We start from the raw sequence: 9,251 nt of genomic DNA, 5'->3' as shown, positions 1-9,251 counted from the left end.
TTGGAAGGGTGTGTAAATAGAAATAGGATAAGACCATGGTATAAGGTTCTAGAATATGGGCAGCTGACCCTATTTAGCCAGTACAAAATACTAAAACCAATTAGGGGCGGCCAGCTGTCCAATTCTGTTGAAAGATGCTCTTTCTGGGCTGAAGGGAATAATTCCTTTATACTTTTCAGCACATGGCATTTTGATACCTATAAATAGAACCTTTCTTCACTCATTAGGCAGAAATTTCCGACCTTAAAAATACCTCTGAAAATCCAGCTCTATTGTTCCATCAGCTTTTCCATTTTTCTGCTTTTCACTAAAAGTTTGGAACAGTTTCTCCTTTGGATTTCTAGGTTTTCTTTAGCTGAAATATGACTTGATACTAAAGCTGTGTGTTGGTTGATAGTGTTGTTTCTTTGCTGCTGATTCTGATGTTTCCTACTATCTTCTGCTGATTTCAAAAAAATCTATTTCCTTATTTTTGCTCTGTATCCAGGTACTTCTTTGAGCTTTGAATGTTGAATGAAGTGCAAGCATGTTTTTGAAGGGTGTACTGCTGCTATGAAGTTTAATATTCATGATGAATTTCGGTTTTTTTTTTATGTTCTTTCAAGTTATTTAACTTTTTCCTTTAAACTTCTTCCTTTCTAGCTTCTACTTAAGTGAGATAAATCTGATGTGTTATTCCATGAAATAGTTGGGATGTCTAGTATTGGATGTTCTGAATAGTTCATTTTTCATGTGTTTGTTTTGAAGATCAGGATGAGTATGTAATGTCATTAGCTCATTTTTTTATATTAAAAGGGCGTGTTGATTAGTATACTGGCCATAGTGTATTTTTAAGTTTGAGGTCAAGTTCATACACTTTCAAAAGAAAATCATGGTTCAATTGCTAAACGATGTCCAGATTTGTTATTTTAGGAATCCAGTATTGATAAAATGATTATACATCTGATGTTAAGTGTGATTAATTAGTAGTATAAAGTAGTTCAAGCTAATATTACTGTTATTAATGGCGTTATTTATGCATATGTGATTTTCAGAATTTAATATAGTGTTTTGTTATTTGTGTGTTTGAAGAGATTGACTTCAGTTACGGCATTAGCATATTAAAGGCCTTCCTGTTAAAATTGTTGGGGCTGGTGTTAGCCCAAAATGGGACAACTTGGTCGAAATCAGACCTGGCAAGGTCTCTGAGTTTGTTTTCCATTTCTTGGCTTAATTTCTAAGCCCAAGCAACATCAGCGTTATTGTTCTTTAAAGAGTTTTTGTTTTTTTTTTATTAAATAACATAATGGGCCTGCTGCTGGGCCCATCTTTACAGAATAGTTAAAAGCACAAAATTTTTCCCGTGCTATATACAATTCGTGGCCTTATTACAAACTTCAAATTAGTTTAGAACATGAACCTTCGTAGTTTGCTTTAGGCGCACTATAATAAAAATTATCATAGCTATGGGTACGGTTCCCGTGACATAGTTGTGATGCATAATTTTCAAATTCGGGTGCACATTTCATATTACCCGGCCACAACTTCTAACAATGTTAATAAAATTAAACATGTTGTGGATCGTGGGTACGGTTCCCGTGACACGATTCGCAGTGTGTACCAACAAACAAGTGTAAGACAATCGTAACTTGTTCCAGAATAATTCCATAAATAATTAAAAGCGGTTTTTCTTTTGAAAAATGCAATAGGCTCTAAATATGTAATTAATCAGATAATTAGGTCAATATTAATAATTGAGCGACCGTTCTAAAACCACGGAACCCGGGAATGCCTAACACCTTCTCCCGGGCTAACAGAATTCCTTACCCAGATTTTTGTGTTTCGCGGACTGTAAAACAGAGTCAAACTTCCTCGATTCGGAATTTTAAACAGGTGACTTGGGACACCATAAATTATCCCAAGTGGCGACTCTGAATTTGAATATAAATAATCCCGTTTCGATTGTCACTTAAACTGGAAATACTCCCTTATACCCCTTTCGGGTAGAAAAGGGAGGTGTGACAATGTTTGAACAAGAGATAACATATGACTGGAAACCTTTGATTGTCCTACATGCTTGTAAGTAGGGCATTGCTGCCAACAAAAAGACAGTGTGAGACCAATCCAAACCACCAGGAACTGGGAACAACAACCACAAGCTATGAAGAAGCCTACAAAGCAAGTATGGGTGAAAGAAGAACAAAGCAAAACTGTAAAACAAGTGGAAACTAACAATGACAAGGAAGAATCAGGCAATAAGGGGAAGATAAAGAAGGTGAGGAAAGCTGGACAAAAGTGCGTGGCAGATCAACTGGGAAGACAATTAAAGCAGGCTAACTAGAGAATACACAGCAGCTATTTAGCATAAATGGTTTCAATTCACTCAGGGAAGAAGCAAATAAATAGAGAATGGAACCACAACATGCACAATTTGAAGAGGGGGAGGAGGTAGTATAGGGGTGGATAACATAACTCAATTTCCTTTTCTACTAAGATGAAGATAGCTACTTGGAATATTCGAGGGGTGAATAAGTTGTATAAACAAAAGGAGATAAAGGAGTTTATTAGAGAAAATAATATTAGTATTATAGTAGTAATAGAGCATAGAGCTCAAGAGAACAAAGCTGCAAGTATAATATATAAAATTGCACTTGGATGGGATTGGATCGCTAATGCATCTATTACACAAAGAGGGAGAATATGGCTACTATGGTACCCCAACCTGGCAGTGATAAATGAACTGGGGGTACATTCTCAATTCATACATGTTCAAGTGAAAGGGATAGTTATGAATGTTGAATATCTTTTCACTGCATTTTATGGCTTACATAGTATAAAGGATAGACAGGTTTTTTGGCAAAAACTGGAGCTAATGGAATCATGAAAGCAAGAACCCTGGTTAATATTGGGGGAATTCAATTCCATATTGAATGTAGAAGACAGAATACATGGTACAGAGGTGCAGGATATGGATACAAGGGACTTCAGAAAGTTCATGATAGAAGCAGGGATGATAGAACTTCAAACAATTGGAAGATCATACACATGGAGCAATAATCACACATATAATAGGATTGATATAACAATAGTCAACTCAAATTGGATGACTACAATGCCACCTTTATCAGTGCAAGTTATGGATCCTATATTCTCAGACCACTCTCCACTATGCATTGAATTGGGTAGGCCAAAAAACAGATACAGGAAAGCATTCAGATTCATGAACTGTGTAGCAGACCATCCTAACTTCACCAGGGTAGTAGAGGACAGCTGGAGACAAACTAATAATGCACACTACATTAAGGACATCTAGGAGAAGCTAAAACATGTTAGGAGTGCCATCAAAGAACTTAATATCAAGAAATTTACTGGGGTCACAGAAAGAATCAAAGATATCAGAGGCAAACTTAAATAGGTACAAGAAGACATGAGAACTCCAAACCACCCACAGGAGTTATTTGAAGAATAAAAGGAGCTGAGGATACAACTTGAGAAATGAGATTTGATAGAAGAAAGCATATACAAACAGAAATCCAGGGTGCAATGGCTAAAGTTAGGAGACTCCAACTCAGCATACTTCTTTGCAAACAAGAAGAACAGGAGAACACAAAACCACATCAAGGCCTTAATGTCTACTGAAGGCAGAATGCTACGAACAGAGAAGGGCATGGAAGAGGAAATACTCAAATTCTACAAGCAGCTGCTAGGAAATGCAAAATACAACACTGCCAACAATACAACCTAATATAATCCTATGCTGAATAGAAGGCAGCAACAAGCACTCATTAGACCTTTTGACAAAGAAGAAGTATATCAGGCACTACAAGGGATAGATGAAAATAAAGCACCAGGGATGGATGATTTCAACTCATGCTTCTTCAAAAAAGCCTGGACAACAATTGGGGAGGAGGTGACCAACACAATAATTTAGTTCTTTGAAAATCAAGACATGTACATACCAATAAACTGTACTGTTGTTACACTAGTGCCAAAAGTAAAGAACCCAACTTATGTGAAGGAATTCAGACCAATTTCCCGCTGCACTGCAATATACAAAATCATATAAAAAATTCTAACCAACAGACTACAAGGAGTTATGGATGATTTGATTGATAATGGACAAGATGCTTTTGTTCCTGGTAGGGTGATCAATGATAATATCATACTTAGCCATGTGTTAATAAAAGGGCATGGGAGGAAAGGAATATCACCAAGATGCATGATCAAGATTGACATGCAAAAAGCTTATGATTCACTTAAGTGGGTGTTCCTGGAGCAGGTGCTTATTGGATAACTTCCCTGATACATTTGTGAAATGGATTATGACTTGTGTACAAACAATATCATACACTATTTTAGTTAATGGTAAGGCAACTACTCCATTTGTAGCAAAGAGAGAGGTGAAGCAAGGGGACCCCCTATCTCCATATCTGTTTGTAATAGCAATAGAATACCTGACTAGGCTGCTGAAGACTCTGAAGAACAACCCTGATTTCAACTATCACCCTAGGTGTGCAAAGCTGAACTTAGTGCAGTTGGGATTTGCAGATAACCTGCTACTATTCTGCAGGGGAGATGTGATATCGGCAAAGCTACTGTATGCCTGTTTTGAAAGCTTCTCAAAGGCATCTAGTCTAGTAGCTAACCAGGGGAACAACTCTATATATTTGAAGCAGTTGCTCCTAACATACAATAGGAAATCCTGCAAACTTTGGGTTTCCAAGCTGGCACACTGCCCTTTAGATACTTAGGTGTGCCTCTGAGCTCAAAGAGACTATCAATTGGGAAATGTCAACCACTATTAGACACGATGACAGGAAGGATCACTATATGGACAGCAAAACTACTGTCTTATGCATGCAGATTGCAGCTGATAAAGAATGTACTCACAATATAATTCTGGCCTTAAATTTTCATACTGCCTAAAAAGATCAGACAGGTGATTGAAGCAATTTGTAGAAACTACCTCTGGACAGGATCAACTGAGGGTTCCAAAAAAGCTCCTATTGCCTGGGAAAAGCTGTGCTTACCAAAGGTTGTAAGTGGATTGAACATAACAAACACTGGCTTATGGAACAAAACAGCCATCCTAAAACACTACTGGAGTCTAGGGCAGAAAAAAGATAGATTGTGGATCAAATGGGCACATACATATTATATAAAGGGGAATATGATGCATGAAGTAAAGCAAAAACAAGCATCCTGGATAGTGCAAAAGATACTCAATGCAGGAAAATATATTGAAGAGGCTGGGCTAACAGTTGAGGAGATTATGAACAAGAAAGAGTTCTCCCATAAGGCAAATGTCAACCTGAGAGGTAAATATTCCAGAGTTCATTGGAGGAGGCTGTTATGTAACAATCAAAGTAGTCCAAGGTGGTCTTTCATATTATATATGGCTGCACAGAGTAGACTATATACAAGAGATAGGCTTATCAAATGGGGGATGCAAAGTAGTCCGCTATGTATTCTATGTGACCAGGAATAGGAAATCACGCAACACTTATTCTTTGAGTGCAATGTAGCAGATAAAATTTGGAAAAAATTACTCACATGTTTGGGTATAAGCAGAGCTACAATGGGGTGGTCTGAGGAGATAACATGGGCAACAAATAATGCACGAGAGAAATATGGAAAAGCTGAAATATATAGAATGACATTAGCAGGGAGAATCTATTATATCTGGCAGGAAAGGAACCTAAAACTATTCTAGAACAAACGTAGATCTGAGGAGGTGATTGTGAAGATGATTATACAAGATGTACACTGCAGAGGAAGCAAAGTACCAAGGCTAGCAAAACAGATGGCCAGCCTAAACTTCTACCCATGAAGCAACAAAGGAGAAGGTCGAACCAGGTGCAAAAGATACACGATACTAAGTAGAAAGATTTTTGAATATTGTTAGAGTTAGCAGAGGAGGCTAGAGATGCACACTAAAGTTGGGGCTACATGTCCAACTTTAGGATGAAGACATGCTTGTACAGAACATTCAGATAAATAGAAAATTTATTTACCAAAAAAATATATATATTATCGACCACATTTTTCAAATTTTTGGTCGATTGTTTTTGGAAAATTCTAGTAGTGAGCAAAAGAGAAACAAACTAAGAAACACACGTTATCAATTGGAAACCAGATTTATTTTCACTCATGCATAACACTATAGAATTACATCGATCACACACTCAAATTTCAAAACAAGTACATCAAAAAGCCAGTACGTACATGGCATTTTATTCTAAGCATACTGTTAATTAAGTAAGAGCAATACTTAAAAAGACTCTCAAGAGGACTAGTAGTAATATTATTCAAACATATGGTCCTCAAGGAGCAACTAATAAAGATGCATGCTCAATCAATGCAGCAGCTGTACATGATAAACTTCTCCATCGGACGGCTGCATTCAGCACAAACCACTCTCTCAGGAATATGACCAGTGGTTCCAGGCAATATGAGACGTGTGCAATGGTGAGGAGTATGAAGAGCACGAAGTTGACGGTCCACTGAAGGAACAAATTCAGTGATATCTGTGACTTCATGTTTCCAGCGTTCAAATCCTCTCATAACTTGCACCATCAGGTCACCTTTACCTCGAGTCATTTCAGCCAATCCCCGGCTAAAAACAGCCCATCCTTGGTCACTTCCATCATAGCTTAAAATGGTGACGATTTCTTGAAGAATTGGGTCTGTTTCTCCAGGGATGTCTTGTTGAGTCCTTGAGTGCCACATGCTTTCTAACCTTTCCCAAAAGAACCAAATGAGAGTTTGGTCTTGCACCACATGGCTTAGGTTTTCAACTTGGATTATTGCGCTGTTCTTGCGAACTCTTTCCTTTGGATTTCTTTTACCCACGTAGAGCATCTCTAGAGGGATACGGGCTGCATTTGCAGCAGCTCTTGTCGCAGTTGTGAAAGCTCTGATCCATTCGATGTCTTCTCCTCCATACAAGCATATGCATTTGCCTTCCCCAATCTGCATGGAAAAAAATATGTAGATAATTTAAAGATGATGATACCTCATGATCTGTGTGTATGTGATGGATTAATTGATTAAAAGTACTAATGTTTAAGAGAGTTTAACTTAATTACCCAGGTAAATATGTTTTGATCAATGGAGTCAGCTAATAGTTCAATATTCCAAGTTTGTTCTCTCCATAGAGCTTCTTCCCTAGCTTTAGTAAAGGGAAATGCCAAACTTCCCCAAATCCACAACATATGGTAAGCATTGTTGTTTGTTTCTTTACCTTGAGGATCAAGAACAACAAGCTGAGGCTTTTTATTGAAACCCCAGATCTCTTTGATATATCTGATGACTGCAGGATCAATCATAGAAGGATGAGCTACTGAGTACCAGGGCATAGAATCTTGGACTTGTTCAAATTTCCTTTGCTTTTCTTCAGTCCATGTTGTTACTCTTTTGTCAACTACAGGAATCCAAACAACCTCATAGTTACTCTCAGGCCTACTTGGTTGTGCCTGTGATTCAGCGTACATATGATGGAGAATAAATAGCTCCTCTGCTGCAATGTCCAGATCTGACAGCAAAAGCAATACATGCTTCCTCCTAAGCACATCAAGACTTACCTAAGCACATCAATTAAGTAATTATAAGTAAATCTCTTGAAGATATTAATTGTTAAGAAGAAGAGGTAGTGATTGGTACAAACCCTTCTCTTATGAGTTCCATCAAAAAGAGGGAGCTGGTCATCCTTGGAATAAATCAAGATTGACAGTATCTTCATGTTATCGATGTGGGGTGTCCTCAGAAGTCGCAAAAGTGCTTCAAATGCATCATGTTGCCTCTTCTCCTCTATATCACAAACAAGAATATGTAAAATATCCTAGTTTGTTTTTTAAACATCAATTTAATTAATTAAAAAGATCGTAACACATGCTTACCAATCTTTTGGTAACATTGGTTAAGAACCTTTCTCAGGAGATCCAATATGTTGGCAAGCTTGTGAGCCAAACTAGATATCTCCCAAGTCTCGGATGTTGTTGACATATACCTAAAACACATATTCACAAAGTACATGGTAAATTGTCAAATAACACTTTAATATTTCTATCATTGTGTTGTCAATATTAGAGTTATTTTTTAGCTTGACTACCCACTTTAGAGAGGAGTTCACTCATATGCGCAAGCATAGTAGAAAAATTAACCTGTTATAGCAGGTAATTTGTCTTATTTTCCAGGTTTTTAATCCAACTTTTAATGGAGGGTTATTTGTAGTTATTGCATACACGGCATGATAATGTAAAAATCTTTTATACCGTCAGCTTATAGAAGTTAAAGTCGTTTAAAAAACATACTCGTGGCCTGTGGCAATGAGATTCAAAATGATGGCTGTACACATGACAGCGGCCCTTATAGTCCAATAGGCAGCAGTGGAAATATGGGCAGTATTGATCAACATTTCGAGTTCTTGGGTGATAGCATACTGATGATGAGATGTTCGAATGTCTCTAAACTCGATAATGCACTTTGTGACATCCAACATTTTGTTGATCAGATCAGAGATTGCATCGAATTTTGGCTTAAGAACATCGGTGCGCTCCATGATTTCTGGAAGTTCCTTAATGATTGCAACTGACTTGGCCAGTGGATTTGTTGGATATTGTTGAACAAGTAGCCAAAATTCACCATATTGTTGAGCAAAGGCTGCAAATGTTATTGCTACTTTTGTATCCCAGGCGTAGGTTGTGAGCGAGTGAAGCAACGCCATTGTTGTTGAGTGCGGGTCATCTTTGTTAGCACATTTGCATATCAACTGTACCATAATTACATTCACATCAACCATCAAATTCATCTCAAATTAATATTAGACTCGAGATGGCTTCCAAGAAGGGTTTTACTTATATCCGCTGAATGTTTTTTAAGAAGAATTTAGAGCCCGTTTGGACATAAGAAGAATTTTCTTTTTTTTTTTTTTGAAAAGAGTGTTGGTTATCAAAATCTTACAATTTTTCCAATCTCACTTGGAACCGCATTTCCAAATGGGAAGTTGGTAGTTTTTAGTTGCAAAATATGTTGCAAAAATTATAACCAAACACAACTTCATCTTCAAATTCAAATTTTAGTGAAATTCCAAATTTGAATCTTTTTTTTTTTTGGAATTCATGTCCAAACACCTACCTAGAGTATCGGTGCACTATAACCCGTTGTAGCAGGTTATTATATGTCTTATTTTGCAAGTTACTAGTTTTTCCTGTTTATAATTAGGTAATCTAATAGCTAACAAAGAAGTTATTTTACGCTTGGGGGTTGGGGGG

General features: G+C 37.2%; 2 protein-coding genes across 2 annotated transcripts in view; one reads left to right on the top strand and one right to left on the bottom strand.

Annotated features, from left to right (window-relative positions):
• The first annotated feature begins 2,140 nt into the window (after positions 1-2,140).
• LOC109244356 lies at positions 2,141-4,730 on the top strand. The gene is made up of 2 exons (XM_019411435.1): positions 2,141-2,274; positions 4,259-4,730. Exons 1-2 carry the CDS (start codon positions 2,141-2,143, stop codon positions 4,728-4,730), a joined length of 606 nt encoding a protein of 201 aa, XP_019266980.1.
• A 1,370-nt stretch (positions 4,731-6,100) lies between these two features.
• LOC109244364 (protein SIEVE ELEMENT OCCLUSION B-like) overlaps positions 6,101-9,251 on the bottom strand; it is a 4,845-nt gene continuing 1,694 nt past the window's right edge. The window contains exons 4-8 of the mRNA XM_019411447.1: positions 8,292-8,749; positions 7,878-7,987; positions 7,646-7,788; positions 7,068-7,562; positions 6,101-6,951 (exon numbers count right to left, since the gene is read on the bottom strand). Coding sequence (XP_019266992.1) covers positions 6,331-6,951; positions 7,068-7,562; positions 7,646-7,788; positions 7,878-7,987; positions 8,292-8,749 — 1,827 coding nt within the window. The 3' untranslated portion in view covers positions 6,101-6,330. The remainder of the gene's footprint in view (positions 6,952-7,067; positions 7,563-7,645; positions 7,789-7,877; positions 7,988-8,291; positions 8,750-9,251) is intronic.

This window comes from Nicotiana attenuata, unplaced genomic scaffold (assembly GCF_001879085.1).
Source record: "Nicotiana attenuata strain UT unplaced genomic scaffold, NIATTr2, whole genome shotgun sequence".
Lineage (NCBI taxonomy): Eukaryota > Viridiplantae > Streptophyta > Magnoliopsida > Solanales > Solanaceae > Nicotiana > Nicotiana attenuata.
Note: the sequence above shows the minus strand (reverse complement) of the source record. Positions and strands in the feature narration are given on the sequence as shown.